The sequence below is a fragment of the Mixophyes fleayi genome, chromosome 5 (assembly GCF_038048845.1).
Source record: "Mixophyes fleayi isolate aMixFle1 chromosome 5, aMixFle1.hap1, whole genome shotgun sequence".
NCBI classification, from domain to species: domain Eukaryota; kingdom Metazoa; phylum Chordata; class Amphibia; order Anura; family Limnodynastidae; genus Mixophyes; species Mixophyes fleayi.
Window position 1 is genome coordinate 249,768,327 of NC_134406.1, and position 18,092 is coordinate 249,786,418.

Sequence of the window (18,092 nt, forward strand, 5' to 3'; positions counted from 1 at the left end):
TTCAAGGGGTAGAGTTAGAGAGTATAACTAAAGTGTCACTTGTGTTGAGCATTTAGGAACAGGGGTGTCCAACCTTTTAGCTTCCCTGGGCCACATTGTAAGACGACGAGTTGGTTTTGGGCCGCGCATAAAATACACTAACGATAGCTGATCATCCAAAAAACCATAGAAAACATAGTTAACATATATATATATATATATATATAATATTATGTTATATATACTTTTTTTCTCATATATATATATATATATATATATATATATATATATATGAGAAAAAAAAAGTGATTATATATATATCACTTGTTTTTCAAATCCCCTATACTTACCGTATATACTCGTGTATAAGCCGAGTTTTTCAGCATACTTTTGTATGCTGAAAAAGGGCACTCGGCTTATACACGGGTGAACTTACCTGGTGTCCGGTCCCTGGCTGTCAACTTCTGCATATGCGTTCCAACAACAGGAAGTTCGGCATTTGGAACGCAAACTTGCGTTCCAAATGCCGAACTTCCTGTTGTTGGAACGCATATGCGTTCCACTGCCGGGTAGGTAACAAAAAATCTCACCCTACGTCCGCTTCCACCTGTAGTCAGGAATAACGGCATCTTTTGGACACTGCCTTCTCCATTCATCTGTCTTTATCTCAGCAGCGGCAGCTCACTATACTGATGTTCCCTCCCGGCGGCTGACAGGTAAGCAGATAATGCAGTTCGGCTACATAGGTTTGGAGACACTAGATATTGCTATTCTCTCTCTCGCTATTCTCTCGCTATTCTCTCTCTCTCTCTCTCTCTCTCTCTCTCTCTCTCTCTCTCTCTCTCTCTCTCTCTCCTCTCTCTCTCTCTCTCTCTCTCTCTCTCTCTCTCTCTCTCTCTCTCTCCTCTCTTCTCTCTCTCCTCTCTCTCTCTCTCTCTCTCTCTCTCTCTCTCTCTCTCTCTCTCTCTCTCTCTCTCTCTCTCTCTCTCTCTCTCTCATTTAAGTTAGTTTGTACCCAATGATTTCATAATCATTTATGAATGTTCCTTGTCCTCTAGCTAGAAATGATTTCATAGATTGAACCTATCATTTTCATTTAGGTTTTTAATTTAGCGCTCTTTTCCACCCTAGGCTTATACTCGAGTCAATAAGTTTTCCCAGTTTTATGTAGTAAAATTAGGTGCCTCGGCTTATATTCGGGTCGACTTATACTCCAGTATATACGGTACCTTTTAATCGCCCTGTACAAAAAAAACCTCTCTAGTTATTATACTATAATCACTTTTTGTATTCTTTCGATGCAATATCAATAAAGTGCATTTAAGCCAGGCATTGTATATCAGGGTGCCCTGACCAGGCCTGCGGTACCTGACATATCCATCACTGTGACCCCAAATTGTGACCTGTTTTACTAATTATACCACTATGTTAGTTAAGGGATAACAACTTATAATGTGCCAAAGAGAATAATATATAATGCCCCATTAGTATTACAAGTAGAAGTATGTAGCAGGGAGATAAGGTCCATGATGCTCCAGGACCAGGTGACTTTTATTCCCCTTAACTTACCTTTTAATCGGCTGGTTCTCTGATCCTCTATTCTTCTATTCTCCAATTCTCTGCTGCTGATTGTTCTTTTCGCGCAGGTGACTCCTCTGTGCTGCGCTCCGCAATGGATGTTGGGCGTGATGACATCACGCCCGACATTTACTGCGAGCGCCGCATGGAGGAGACAAGGGGGGAGCCGGAGTAACAGCTGATGTGATGTGCAAGGTAAGTATTTTCTTTTCTTTTTTTTTTGCAGGATTTTTTTTTTCAATTAACAGCGCTGCCCCCTTGCCACAACCAAAACTCCTGCTGGGCCACATTTACAGGCGTGTTGGGCCACGGGTTGGACAAGCCTGATTTAGAACATAAAGCCTAAGGATACATACACCTTCATTGTCAACGGTCCCTAATTTCAAGGGACAGGTTCTAAATATATGTCTCAAGCTTATTTTCCTGAGGAAATCAACATATATGTATTTTTTTCCTTTTAATACTGACAGTCGAATTATTTTACCTACAGAGAACAGATCTCATGCAATCTATTCCTGCTTGTTAGGCTTTATTACATTATGTTTATTGAAGAAAAGTATATAAAATAGAATAAATGACATGATGTTCAGTGCACAGGGTACCACTTAGACATTACCATATGTGACATGCATAGATGCCACTGCCAATCAGTACACTCTCCCTGGAAACAATTTAAGGTATACAGAGGTGATTCCTCAGGCACTGTTGCAATCTGTGATGGCAGCTTAAACGTTGATACTACTGCTACAGTATGTGGGTTAAATGAGCACAAAAGTTTACACTTTACCATTTCATTGCTCGAATAAACGTTCCGTGTTTTTTCTTCCCTCTGTAGTTTGTCTTCCTGGCTTCAACAAACACAGAGATTGTAGTCACCATCCAGCTGGAAACAATTTGAATTGTTCTTGCACCTTTTTTGTTGCTCAGTGGAATTCCACGCACTCTGTGATTTGGGTCAATTTGGTCTACCTCTGCCACACTACTTGCTGAAACCATTACTTGTCCTGCCAGCTTTACTGTGTGAATAGACTAGAGCGATCGCAAAGATATGACTGCTGTGCAAGGCACAAATTGTTATACACTAGGCTTATACACAGCAATCCCAAATCAACAAAACACAGACCAATACACAGAGGAAAAACACACCTACATACAAACAACCTTTTGTGTTTGCAATATTTATTACATAACATAACGCTATAGTAGCATAGAATAAAGTCAGATTGTGACTGTGATTGTTTCTGTTTGATGATCTTTACAGGTAAAATTTACCCCCCCCCCCCCCCCTCCAATGCAACATGGTTTTGCCAAGGTGCAAAGTTACTCCTTTTTTTATTTTTTAATGTTTCAGGCCCTCTGTATTTATCTGTGCAACAGTGATGGCAGTAACTGAACGAGATTGCGACTATACATGGTAATCCATGCTCAGGGACCGCGGGAACAATCACTTACTTACAAAAGGGAAAACAGTCTTTGAATCTTGGAAAGATTGAGCACCAGATAGAATTGATGCACAACTTGTTAACTTTGTAACCTGCATGAAGAGTAACTATTATCCGCCCCTCGGCTAGATACCTCAGACAGCGCTGGAGTTAATGAAAATGAGAGTACGGATAAGCATTTCTTTGCGGTCCATCACCATGTACATCTGATAGAAATTCACTGAACCCATAGCTGCACTAACCGCTCTTCTTGGCCAAAGATGATAGGCATTGGTAAATTGTCTTATTAACCAGTGGAGACAACATATTTTGGGAAAAGCAAAACATATTGAAAGGTTTTAGGAAAGAGGAACATAGCCTGCGCGTCCCATTGTAAATGTGCTTTTCATTTGCGGAGAGAGAGAGAAGTAAGATGTTTGTAAGTTTTAAGGGGAGCGGAATGTAAATTACGTACAATCACTGTCATGCATGGAGAAAATAATGTTAGATGGTGTTTTTCACATTATCATAAGCTGCGGGTGAACAAAAAAGCATTTGTCTCCTAACTCACAACAGCGACATGATGGGGAACATAACCTTTCCTAAATATGGCCATAGAGAAGCAAATATTCAATTTACCAGACCATTTAAAACAATGCTGTAATACTAATCAAATACACTCAATAAGGCCTTTTATGCAGGCAATTAGTTTTTAAATGCAAGCTACAATTCATATTTGCTAATAGAGTGCAAACCTACACATAGTATTCATTCAGACATTTGTTGTCATTATATGACTTACAAACGACTAAAAATTGAAAAACTGTACCATGAAAAATGTTCTTTGTTGCCGTAAAATTTAGCAAATGTTGTTGGCAGATTTTGACCTGAAATGCTCCCAGCAGCACCCCAACCACAGTAGAATGAACTGACACTCATCCTCCCAGCTACATTCATACTCTATAAATTCAGCTACATGTGAATTTTCAAATACAGTGTACAGCGGTGATGCAAAAGTGGAACGCAGTGATTTTATCAAAGCAGCGGTACATCTCTGAAATTCACCAGTTTCTACGCTGCACTGTTCAAAGCTAACAGATTAGTTGCCATGGGATATTGCATATTTGTAACTTATTAGAAAATGACCCACGAGGGGCTATTGAGTACCTAAAAAACAATTATTTGTGAATAAGGAAAGGAGTGTCTCTCTTGCAGCTTATATAGAATAATAGGAGCAGAGAGATAGCTGTACATTAGCTCAGCTCTATACCCTACCTCGCATACGCACAAGTATAAAGCTTAGAAAATTTGCGGATACTGTTAGCAAAGGACACAGCAGCGCTGAGAATTTTGTCATCACACCAAAACTAAGGCTGTTTTTAAGGATCTACCATCCTCAACTTATTCCTTCCCGAATAGTCTAACACCTGCAGCAGTGTTCTACTGTAATACTCAGTGGAATTTCTGCCACACTTGTGCATCAAAGCTTGCTGCTAATCGACATATTCTGGCATTTACAGCCATGAGCTCCGAAAAAGACGAAGATAAACAATCTGAGCAGTATAGGAAAGAACCTCCGGATAAGCAGCATGTATCATCATCATCATCATCTATTTATATAGCGCCACTGATTCCGCAGCGCTGTACAGAGAACTCATTCACATCAGTCCCTGCCCCATTGGAGCTTACAATCTAAATCCCGTAACATACACACACACACAGACAGAGAGACTAAGGGCAATTTAATAGCTGTTTTTGGAGTGTGGGAGGAAAGCGGAGTCCCCGAAGGAAACCCATGCAAACACGGGGAGAACATACAAACTCCACACAGATAAGACCATGGTTGGGAATTGAACTCATGACCCCAGTGCTCTGAGGCAGAAGTGCTAACCACTAAGCCACCGTGCTGCCCATATATCAGCTCATACATGAAGTGGAAGCTTCAGGGAGAATTACAGTAAACATGTGCTATGGGCTGGAGACTACTGGAAAGGATATAGTTAGGAAGAGCAGCTGTGATAGCACTGTGGTGCAGCAGTCGGGGGCCTCTGGAGCCAGTCACATCGGCAACTACTGTGCCATCTGTTGGAAGAACAGTGGGTAAGAGCACCATTATGGCTATCAATCCTCATCTCTTGATTGTTCTTCTGACCCCAGTATTGAAATGACTGGAGACTGGAGAATCCTGTAGTCAATAAGATCATCAGAACTTTCGCAGCAGCACAGATTACTTCTGGGTTGATTTGTTAGAGATTGTGACCTGTCCTCTTCTGTAATTGTGGCAGTGTCATGATGTGAGGAGGAGAATTCCTCTAAATCTCAGCTTTTCTGCAGTCTACACAAAGTAATAGATCCAGAGAGCTCCGTATGAGCTACGCTCTCTCCCAGGCCGACTTCCCCTCCCGACCACACAACAGGAGAGGAGTGAGATATAGAAGAAGCCTGGGAGCGAATTCATCCACTGTCCGTCCAACTTGCCTTCCGAGTTGAGCAATGACACTGCAATATACTTACGTAGAAAAACAATACAATTTGGAAAACACATTTTTGTTGCAGTAACGAATGTCTGTAAATTTAAATAAAGATTTAAAAAAATAGCGACTATTTTGAGAGCAAGTACCAGACGATTGCTGTGCATATGGAAAATAAAGTGGGAAATAAAACATTTTGAAAGATAATTAAACCAAAATTATTCTCATTGATCCAGTTTAATCTTGTGGTGGAACATGGAAATGTTTTCCATTCACGATAGACTCTTGTGTTTCCATGACATCATGCCACGCACGGCGTGAGATGCAAGAATTAATTTCACGTGTCAGAAGCAGTACAAATGCCCAGCATCCAGTTCTGAAGTTGGCTCTCTGCACAGCCTACCAGCAGGGAGCGAGTTGGGGTACGTCAGGATGAGTAGTGCGTGCCAGGACCGCTGATGGTGCTACAATCGATATTTCAATTTATTTTCATTCTTTATGTATTTCCCCTTAGGAAAAGGAAATTCTAATGACCTTTTTTTTTTTTTTCTTTTTTACTTTGAAATGTTTGAAAGAACTTAAGATCGGAGATATTCAACAATCCTTGCAAGAAATTATTCAGGGGGAAAAAAAAAAAGTTAAATATTATCCTATAACATCTCATGACAGATATCCATATGTACTAGAAGAGAGAGGAAAAATCACCTTGAATGATTTAAAACTTGTACCATAATTGTCTCAATAAGGCAGAGTTCCGGCACGGAGGAACGGCGTCAGCTACATTAAAGAATTGAAAATATCAGGATTATGTGAACATTTGGTTGGCATTATTCCCAGTGCACAAACCACTATAAAAATAAACTTTTTATAAAAGGATTTAGCCTATCGTAACAAGGGGAAATTTCTTACTTTATAGAGAAGATTGAGTTGCCTGATTCAAAATCAGATGAAATGTTTAAGCTGCTACTTGCTTATCATCCATCCATCTACTAGAACCTCTTCATCGCCCCGGACTGTTCTGAAGTCTTAACTGAAAAGACAACTGGCCTGTTACAGTCGTATTTCAAAGGGAAACAGGCGCAAGGCCTGACTTCTGGGTGTGAAAGGAAACCAATTTTCTCAGATGTGATTTTAATAGTAAAGATTTTCTTTGATCTCCTTGGTACAGAGAATAAAGGGACATTGGGAAAATCTGGGCTCCTTATACAGGAAGCTGAGATAGGAACCGTAATTGGAAACATAATAATGTCACCTGGAAGTTAAGTGGTCACAGAAAGTGTGGATTTCCACACCAAAGAATGTAAATCAATTTATATACCTTACTAGAAAGAGTAATATACACAAGGGTAAATGACGGGGACATCTATGCAGACACACCTGCTGTATGTCCAAACAGATAATTGCAGTCAGATAGACTGTAAGTTCTTTGGCTCAGAGCCCTGCGTTCTCATCCGATACTTGTGACTTTCTTACTAATCATTTATACACTTTTTAAACAACACAACTTACAATAAATATAGTGGTACAGCTTCATACACTGTAAAGGAGCTGGGCTGATTTTCTGTGTGTTATTTCATAAACATTTAGTGAAACGGGGCAAACCTAAAAAATTTTTTTAGCATTGGGATGGCGATTTCGCATAGCCACGCCCCTCCTTCACTCTGATTAGTTGTTCCCACCCGCCTTTCTTTCCAATGTCGGACCTCAAAGAAGCAATTTTGCTGCTAGGGGGGTTACCGCGATTGCCTCCCTTTGGATCCACCAGTGCTCATGCAGCACGATGACACAGAGGTGGCCTCACAGAGCTGGGGTCATGGGTTCGATGTAGGCACTATATAAATAACTCAATATATAAATGGGTGGTAGTCATTCAGTACTGAGAACATAAAAGGGACTTCTGTAACATGGATGTGTTGGGTATACAAAAGTTAAATATAACACACAAGTTGTGAGAGATATTCCTGTCTCCCAATACACGATTTAAGACATCCACGCTTCATCCATGCCACAATGCAACAAATATATTTTGCATCCATTCATACGCTGTCTGTTTTATCCCACTCGTTCTCCATCAAACGTACCTCAAACATTACAATATCAGCAATACAAACAGCGCAACAGTTGCACCTGCCTCACACAAGTTGTTGTCCCTGTCACAGAATCCTATCACAAAGTACAGGTTGATGACTTTCCATTCTGCCTTTTAAACTTAAAAATAATACAAAAATTAAACATAAAATAGAGGAAATCAAAACACAATTCAATACAATGGAAATAATATAATGTTTAAGCTTTTGTACAAAACTACTACTGATGAATCATTGTGAGATATAACTATAACAGAGGTACCCTTGGAGTTTAACGACTGTATAGGAGCACTTAACATGATTGCACAATAACTAAGGATATGCTGCTCCCTAAATAATGCTGCCCTAGGCAGGTGACTAATTTGCCTACATGGTAAATACAGCTCTGGGAACAGCAAGTGTATGATTTTGTTTTAATAGGTAACAAATTCATAAGCAATAACCATTTCTCAACATAACTCCTGTTGTAGTTAATAAAACCAATAAAAGGTCTGGTGCCTTTAAATGTTCACATGTGATATTTGTATAATGAACAGTATGGGTACTACATGTACAGCGTGCAGCATTCATCAAGCATCGCCTAATTCCAGTGCATTATAGCAATCTTGCAAGTGACGGCCATGTGGAGCTTCAGGGGCAATTGCACTACATGTTTTTAATTTACTGTACATAATTTATTTCCATTTCCTTCTTTGATGCAGCCAAACTTCCCGTCCATACTCTGATTGGCAAACATTTTGATTAATTCCATTGATTCACGATTTCCATCTTCTTCCACTTATCTGCTTAATTTAGATCAGAAACCAGTAGCATGACCACTACTTCAATTACCATTTCTCACATTACTTTCTGCTGGATAATATACACTAGATTCATTATCCTCTGCTTTATATTCTGTGTTCCTAAAAACAATTTCTTTTCAATCTCAGTTACTTTTCCAGTCAACGTATTTCAGATCAGTGACTGCACTTTCCTCCCTCCTTGTTGCACCACTTGCTTCATGTTGGTCATAGCTGACACAAAAGACTTGAATGTATCAGAGCTTTTTCTTTGCTCTCCTAATTCATTTCTACTTGTTGAACGCTGATCAATCAGCAATGCAAATAGTGTACATTGAAGCTTATGAAGAAAGGGTCAACAATACACACGCCGTTCAGAGTGAATGTTGAATGAATATGGATTATTGCCTTGTGGCCATCCTCCATCCAGAGTTTACTCATGTGTATTTTCACCACGCTCTTCATAGGCTGTAGAAGCCCGAAATAAGGTAATCCATTGATGATTTACAGCAGTAGCACCGCCTTCTCCTGGTAGGATCAAAGTCCACCTTCATAGCTACCTACAAAATGACCACTACCACTCTACAGGTTGAAGCTTTCAATAACAATACTGTATGACTTTTAAATGGCTTTTCTTACTTAAACTCATCCCCCTCAACCCATATACAGGACCCACCTGTTATCTGAAGCCAGGCTCTGGTTCACAGCACATAAAACATAGTTCAACAGTCCTCTACTGAACAGTCCTCTGTTCCTATAAAGTTCTCTCTACTGAAAAGTACTCTGCTCCTCTAAAGTCCTGTCTACTGAACAGTACTCTGCTCCTCTAAAGTCCTGTCTACTGAACAGTACTCTGCTTTGTACTGCAGTGTAAATCAGATTCTGGTTGCAAGTCATAGGTCAGGTTCTCAGGGGCCCCCATTGGCTAAATGAGGGGTGGAATACACTAGGAGAAAGAGTAATAATACTTTGGATCCCAAAACCCTATTGTTGTGATCCTAGAATCCAAATTTAGATGATTTTATGAGCAGTACATAAAGCTCTACACAGGAATGAGACAAATATATCCATTTTGGCTTATAAGTGTGAATATTACACCCACGAATGTTCTCACAGTTGTTTTATTACATTGCATTGTTGACAATAACGTCAGAAAGTCAGAGCAAAATATGGGATAGTGAAATCTGGGCCTGAGACATATATCTTAAAGCTCTAGCGTTTTTTAATGCATGCAAATTGGTACGACACTACAAACCATTATTAATAGTGTTAGCATATCTATTGACGTTTAACTTGGTAGTGAATGCACTTGCTCCATTATGTACCTTTACTGCATATACACCACAACAGGAAGTCTATGGTGATCTCTAAGATGCTAGTAATAACAAATACCCTTGTCTGTGATATGTTTTTACTACAGCTGAAGATGCAAGAAAAACGCCAGACTCACTCTGAGATGCCTCCCTTATGCATTATTTCATAAATATCACATTTATCTTCATTAGATCATATCCTGCTGCCAATCACATACAGTATATAGTGTGAAATATTATAGTCACCAGCACCTGATCCTTCTGCTTACAATTTGGGGCATTATGGGTGTATGTATATTGCTGTGCTACAGCTTTTGTTCACATGTATCAAGTTCACTTCTACTTAACACATTCCACTTCGGTGAGATAACTGAAAGCACAAGGCCATGGGTCAAATATGGTGTTAGCTTTAGAAGCAGCGAGGCAGAAAAGGTTAGATGGCGATCCTTATCGACTGTCTATCAATGCTCAGAGCTCAGTGTATTATACATTACAGGAAAAATTAAGAGTTGGAAAACAGCTTGTAATCTAGATAGGGAATGAACGCACGTCTTCTTAAAATGTGTCTGACCATACACAAAATTACGCTTCTAACTTCTTAAAAACAATTTACTTTTTGAATTAACACACAAAAACAAACCCTGCCATAACATTTTTTTATTTTCCTTACAGCTACATTACTGGGCATAATCTTTCATTTTTTACTATTAGAATGTGGCTAAATCTGCCCCCAGGCAGGCACACCCCTACTTGATGCAGCCACGCCCCCTTTTTATTTTATATTATTAGAATGCTGCGGAATTTGCCTCCAGGTAGAGACACACCCCTACATGATGCAGCCACGCCCCCTTTTCAGAGGCATCCCGAATAACAAGTACAGACATCTCATACTAGCACTGGCATTAGATAATGGAGCACGTTAATTCGTTTTTCACCTTCCTTAACGATCTGAGGGCAGATTCAGTGCACTGGTCAGTAAACAGGTATAATAGGATGAGGCACAAAATGAGGTATTTAAGCCTAACTTAGAGAACTGTGGGTGTTATATGTCACTTGCGGCTCACTATGCATCCAGAACCGCTGGTTGAATAGCACTGACACAGCAATACATCCACATTAAAGACTACTGTTTCAGACTTTCTGACTTGTATCACTTCTACAGTCTCAGCCTTGGCTGACTGGGAGCTATCATGACATACCTTCTAACAATCCTGATTTTGGAGGAAGACCCAGATCCGCGGGCGGCAAAAGGAGCGAGATTTAACCAAAAGTGGGTGGAGACTTACCTATATTTGACCATTTGTGGGTGGAGTTTGGGCATAACAGAGGCAGGGCATATTGTGTCCTGACATCGTAATTCTAAATGTTGGGAGGTGTGTCATAATGATCCAAATGCACACTGTGCCACCTGGAACAAGGGGAACAGAAATCTTTCTTGCCCATGCAGTAAAACTGGCTTCTACATAGAAACCTGAAGAGAGTGTTTATTTGCATTTTTCAATTGTTAGCCGTCATGGTCTCTCCAAATGTGAGATACTGTGCTGTATATTCTGAGACCAATGAAAACAGAAATGTTGACAATTTTTAACAAACAAAAACTGACTCAATGGGGAAGATTCAATTATTGGTGAGGTCCCCCCACAGGATGTACGGGGTTAAAATCTTTGCCGATTTTTGCACGCACCTTGAGAGGAAGTTAGCAGAAATAACGTAAGATTTCTGTACCGCATTCGCCAGTGCACATTACAACTCGCGCTTAATTGAATTGGCCCCAAAAGATTGTTAAAAATGTTGCTCTTCTACTTGCAAGGTAAATTGATTTCTCAAGTCAGCGACACTGTATGATGAGCAACCGTTCACAGAAATATGGCTGCTTTCAGTGAGCAACCTATAAGTGACTTGAAGCGATCACTCATATTTTACTCCTGTCCCCCCAAATAGCCACATACTTTGCTTTAGGCTATGTCAGTTTATCTTCACGAATTTTTCCATCAATGATCTAAAATGGAATTATATGAACATATTAAAAGGAAAATAGAAATTACCTTCTTCCACTATAGGTCTTGGCACTATGAATGGGATCTCTTGAATTGGTTCCATGTATTTATGCCCGGTGCTCATAATCTTGATTTGTGGCAAACAGATAACCAGGGTTCCCGGCATAGGGACCTGGCAGTGGTACCAGCTCCTCACTGTTCCTGGGATGTCGCTGGACACAATGGTGCTCGGAGATGGCAAACTGTCGCTTGGGAAGAAAATGCAGCATGTCTGGATCTCCACCTGAAACGTGAGCAGAAGGGGGACTGAGTGTTCAGACACATGAAGGCATAAACAAGAAATTACTACAGAAAACACGTCAGCACATAAAACGAAGGCAGCACATGCAGGGGTCTCTACCTTTAAAAGCCCCCACACCATTCAGTATAGAAACGTAGAATATGACAGCAAAAAATAATCTACGTTTCATCCAGCCTGTCCTTTTGTGTTTTTTCTTTATAATAAAACAGTTTGTCCAATGTATTCTTGAATTCTTTCACATTATGAGTTCTCACCACAATTGCTGAGAAACTATTCAGTGGATCCATCACCCTTTCTCTAAAAATGTTCTTCCTTACGTTAACCTTCAGCGTTCCTATAAATACTTGTGATATATTATTTTGTGATTCTACCACATCACCAGGGAAGGGCTGGCAAATTTTAGCCAGGGGGGGCAAGACTCAACTCAGTAGTCTATTTTAAAGGAAGGAAAATGCATGTGGCCCATTGACCCAGCCCAAGATGCCCCCTGTCCCCCTGCCCAGCCTACCCCTGCACATCACCTCTGTCTTTTTCCTCTTCCAAGTTGTATATGTTCAGTTCTACAAGTTACGTATTTAGAATTAAATCATGATAAACCCTAGTAATAGCTCATTCATCTCTAAAAAGTTTAGTGAGTGGTACCAAGTAAGTGCACACTACTGCAAGGGTGGGGGGTGTCACGAAAGAACGCATGACCTTTCCAATAACCTCAGTTAACTAATAAAGGATTACTTTACTTGGCGTAATAACAGATATTCAAGGCCTACCTGACTACAGCAAGTGGCCAGACAAAGATTGCCTCGGAGAAAGCTACCTGGACTCCCACAGATGTGTGCATCAACTCAGAAACACTGCCTTAAAGCTATAGCCAGGACTTTTACACTAACATACAATGGTGTGCAATGAGTACAGATCTAATAAAGGTGCACACTGGACAAGGCAAGTTGTCTGATCAATAGTTTTAATATAAGGCTATAGTACACTTCAGCAAGAAGATCTTGTGTAGTATCATAAAAAATGAGCAGCACAGGGAATAAAGCCGTGGATAAAAAGAAAACTATTCACTTTCATGAAAAAAGATCATTGGAATCAACTCAAATTCTGCAAATAAAAATATGATTTAATGTGTTTTTATTCCATGTTTCTAACTATGAACAGAAAAAAAAAATAGTCGGACATTTGTGCTCTGTAAACCAGATTCAGAAGTTAACAGCCATGTGTGTAATGAAAAAGACATCCACCTTTCCACAAGTCCGTCCAAGGAAATATGTCTGCTCTTGAATGTGTGTTGGCACGTCAGGTGACAAAATCCCCTTTTGTTTGCAGTTCATTAGCTCTATATCAGGCAGAGCCCAGCTACTGCAATCTACACATTACAATAGAGGTGCTAACGTCCTGTGTTTAAGGGCTTGTTCACACAGGTCCTGGGGTAAAAAAAAACACATGAAATCTAATGTACGCTTTACTAACATGTTTTCCATGCACTTTCTTTTTTAAGACGTTTATCAATACAATTAATTGTTCTGGCAGCGCATGTGCAGAGAGTGTGCTGCAATCTAAAATTCTAAACGTGGTGTAATATTTTAAACATGGCGCACAATCCTAACCGTCGCATAACATTCTAAACGTCACATAACATTCTAATCGTGGTGTTACATTTTACAATGCAATAGTGGGAGAAAGAAACCAACATTCTATTTTTAATGCACTTTCAGGCATTAGCGGCTCGAAGAGCCCTAATGGGAATGTATGTCCTGTAGGATTTATTTTCACTATATTTTATATAACTTCTATTTAAAACACAAATGTGGTGTTGGTACGCAGAAAATTAGCCTGGGGAGGTGGGGTGGAGATACATGAAGTCCTGGTCAGTCACTTAACGATGGCAACTTTCTTAGATCTCTTGTTTGAGCACTTGACTCCTCTGCCTAAAAAAGTGTCTTATTAATGAAACAGAGTGTAGGGTAGACTGTTGCTGAAATGCAAAAAAACTGCACTCTGATTTGTTTTTTTTGTTTTTTTGGTGCATAGAGAATATTTTTAGATTAAATCCTAGGCTAACTATGAAGAGCTCCCGGCACACAAAGGGTTAATACTAGGTGCCTATTCACAACGACAAGAGCCGCATTGACAATGTCGTATAACTGGTTTTAAGGTACTTTTGAGGTTACAAAAGATAAACTCTGTTTCTCGGCTTGTAATTGTGGTCGAGATCCCATATAAGATTTGCGGCTAACATTTCCTTCCACAGCACGAGATTCAGGGCTAAGCTGGAAAACGGGTCCATCTAGCTGTTCTGCGATTGACAAAACTGCTGTGTTCTTAAACACTTCAAAATACACATGCTGAGCACACGGTTCACGTTATCCCTACACAAGTGTTATTTTATTAAACACTCCTCATCTCATAATATCCCTTGTGCTCCTCAAACCAAGCACCTTCCCTGCCATATAGGCTATTACTAGATTATGGAGACAGGAATGTCGTCCACCCTGAATAAAAAAAAGTATTAATTGCATTCTACAAAGCAATACAATAGATGTGGTTTGATTAAATATCACTCTTCATAATATTACAGTCTTTTAACTAATATCTTTAAACTGTGGCTGCATAGAAATGGACTTTGTGGTAGTCACATGACTTACCTCCCACTACACTTAAGTTTTTTACTTGTGTGCCCCCCTATGTGGTAGGATGCTACGCTGCAGACCTATCTAAGCTCTAAACCACACCTACTCCCAGGCTGCATAACTGCGTGCAGGAAAAGTGACCTTTAAATATCTAGCAGCCAGAGAAAAATAATGGTCTGCTATTTGACTGGTTTTTACCTGCTCTGATTAAGCCACACCTATTAAGGTAATATAGCATTCACATAGCAGTCCTCTGAGTCAATACTTTACTTCTGGGTTTTTAGAGTGTGACCAGGGCTGGATAAAGGGAATGGAGGCCCCTGGGCTAAGGGGGCCTCCATTCCCCCGTGAGGGCCCCCCCCCCGTGATCCGAGCCGGCCCTCCCCCCGGTGATCCGAGCCGCCCCCCCCCCCCCTGGGCACTTACCACCTTCTCCTCCTTCCCCGGCATGCTGTACACTCTTTCCTGAGGAGATCTCGTGAGAGTGAGACTCACGAGATCTCCTCAGTAAGGAGACTACAGCGCGCCGAGGAAGTACTGCAGTGAAAGTGCTCAGCAGCACTGATTGAGCTGGGGGTGCCCCCGCCCCCGACCGATCAATACTGCTGCTGAGCACTTTCAAGGGCCCCCTGGATGCCATAGGCCCCTGGGCTGTAGCCCAGTTAGCCCTATGGTTAATCCGGCCCTGAGTGTGACAAGGGCTGATACCAAGAAAGAATTACAGACAGACTGTTTTGTCACTGCTTATCAGTGCAGGACAAGATTTTCTGCTCAGCATGTGCAAAATCACTAAAAGAGTCCAGGACATTTTTAATTAAGCCTACGGAGTGGCTTAAAAATCTCACAGACTCTTCTCATCTGTTCAATATATTTGTCTAAGGACATCTTTGAATACCATTATGACCTACACCTAGGTAATACAATCATTCTACTAAAACCATATATGATTTGTCTTCTGCTACAAACACTCAGTAACAATGTCACACCTCTGCAATTATAAAAGGATATAAAACTTACAGTAAATGATCCCAGTATAAATGTTACACATTCATATAAGGTGAACATTGGTGTAAAAGTGAAATATGTGAAGCGGAATATTTCTTAACACACTTGGCATCCTACCAGTGTTTGTCTAAATGAGAAATGTGCAATCTGCCTCTGACAGGCAGACATGCTGACGAATGTAGCTCCAATGCAGCAATGAAAGACACAGACTGTTAAAGACTGGTTTGAAAAAATAGTTTTTTACAAATTTTTTTAAAGAAAATTTAGAAAACCCTAAAGCAGCAACATCAAATATTATTAATATTCCAGAATATGATCAGGAAGAGACCAGTATTCCCCCCTCCCGTGGATTTCCATGTTATAAATAATTTGAAAACCTGGCACACACAACCTAAATATGCATCCTCAATTAAACAATTCTGTGGTTTCTTGCTTAGAGAACCTGACAAGAATTCATTGCAGGGAAATAGTGGAATTTTGGAAAAATAAATATATTGTTTCACAAAGTCTCTGTTTGTATCTGGTGTTAGTGCTGTTTGAGTCATGCGTTGAAGTTAATTACGCCTTTGATAAGTAGTTTATTGATCCAAGGTTGCAGAACGTACTTTATTTATCATGGACCATGTATTGTTCCAGATGTAATGCATTTAGATTTCTGCTAAAGAACCCAGCTAGAATTAGTCACTGTGTAAAGGTTTCAAGGTTTGTTCCTCTGACATCTACAATCATTTTCTGGTTCATTAGCAGCAGGTCAGATGTTCCTTCTCTGCAAGTTGTGCTATGCTGTCCAAGTTATTTTCATTTAAAGAGAAAACACTGCCTACATAGAGGAGGCAGCCATATTGTGGACGGAACAACTATCCAGAGGTGAACAGACCAAAATTAATGTCTACTTAAAAGACGCCACAAAGTTCCACAGTGACATACATGGCAAATGACGTAGACTGTTGAAATGTTTTTTACATTGCACATGTAGAACTGGGTTCACCAGAACCCAGGATACGCTGCATTCCATTGAATACTGTAGTGAGCCTAAAGGCTGCTTCCACTGTGAATAGACTGCGTGAGCACTTTAAGAGCAGGGTGACTGTTATTAAGTTAATGCTAAGTACCTGAGCTTGTACAACATTTCTGCTCTGCTACACCAACTAACATCAAGTTGGCTAATGAGTACTGTACAAATAATCAGTATATGCAATAGGAAATGATGATTTTACTCACAAGAGCTTACAACTTTACGCAGTAACGGCAAAAGTTTTTAAAAAAATACTACCCACAAATCAAAAAAGATTTCTCAAAATCAGCTTCAGGTTTGGCAAGTTCTCGAAACTTTAGACAGGACTGTTATAATGAAAATTCACTGAATTGTAGAACTAAAAATACATATTTTATAAAACATGCATATTTCATAGATTTCAAATCCTGTGTATAGTTCTCTCCTGAGGATAGATACAGAATGCTGATCTCTTTATACAACATAGAATACACAATTTTGTGTCAGTCTTAATTATTTTTGGTAAGACACATCAAATTAAAACAAATGTCTTCAAAAGTCACACAATTTATTGACTGTCGTCCACCTGTGTATAATTGAAGTGTTTCTATTGATTTCGCAATAATTACACCTCTGACATGACCGCAGTAGGTCTGTGGCTGTGCATTTCCAAAAAAAAGTGCTTCATCATGAAGATCATTAAACATTCAAAAACAAATCAGGAACTTGAACTATGCAACTAATAAATATGTCTAAAACAAATCTTCCTCCAAAACTGTGTTAGAAAGGCGTTGCTAGGGAGGCTACCAAGAGGCATATGTCAACGCTGACAGAGTTACGTTATCCATTGCACAACAATAGTCCGGAACCTCACATTTCTTTGCTTTATGGAAGGGTGGCAAAAGGAAAAAAACTTATCTAGTATGTGCCAGAAAACAAGTGGGTGACCCTTATACCAACTGAAGGAAGATTCCATAGGCTGAAGATACCAAGATTCAACACTGTGTTCTCAGCAATAGGATCTATGTTTGGCACAAACACTGTGCATGATCCCAAAAGCACTATCCCAACCATGAACCATGGTGGCTGGAGCTATGATGATGCTTCTCTGCTTCAACTTGTCCAATCAGTGGGCAAAACAGAAGATAAACAAGATAAAACAAAACTTAAACCCTACTGTGATGTGCAATAGACTAAGGACTTGGGAGAAGATTATAATTCCAGCAGGATAATGGCCCAAAGCAAATGGCAATACCCAGAATGGAGCGGCTGGCACGTGGAAAAAAATATATGTCCCGAAGTAGCCCAGTAAAAGCTCAGACCTCAATCCCTCGAGAATCTGTCAAATTTGCTGTTCACCATCGGTCATTATCCAACCTGTTGGAACTCGAGCAAAGTGCCCTGTTTAGATGTGCAAAACTGGTATAGGCTTTCCCAACTACAGTCACCACTGTCATCACAGCTATTGTAAGCTTGCCAGCAGGGCCTTCTCACCTCTTTGTCTGTTTTACCCAGTTTGTTTATTAGTTTACTATGT

The 18,092-nt window shown here is 40.0% G+C and overlaps 1 protein-coding gene across 5 annotated transcripts in view; it reads right to left on the reverse strand.

The window, feature by feature from the left end:
• Nucleotides 1-18,092, reverse strand: part of VPS13B (vacuolar protein sorting 13 homolog B) — a 718,815-nt gene that overhangs the window by 375,259 nt on the left and 325,464 nt on the right. For all 5 annotated transcript variants that reach the window (XM_075213864.1, XM_075213863.1, XM_075213867.1 and 2 more), the window contains exon 23: nucleotides 11,674-11,908. In XM_075213864.1, the coding sequence (XP_075069965.1) occupies nucleotides 11,674-11,908 (235 nt within the window). The remainder of the gene's footprint in view (nucleotides 1-11,673; nucleotides 11,909-18,092) is intronic.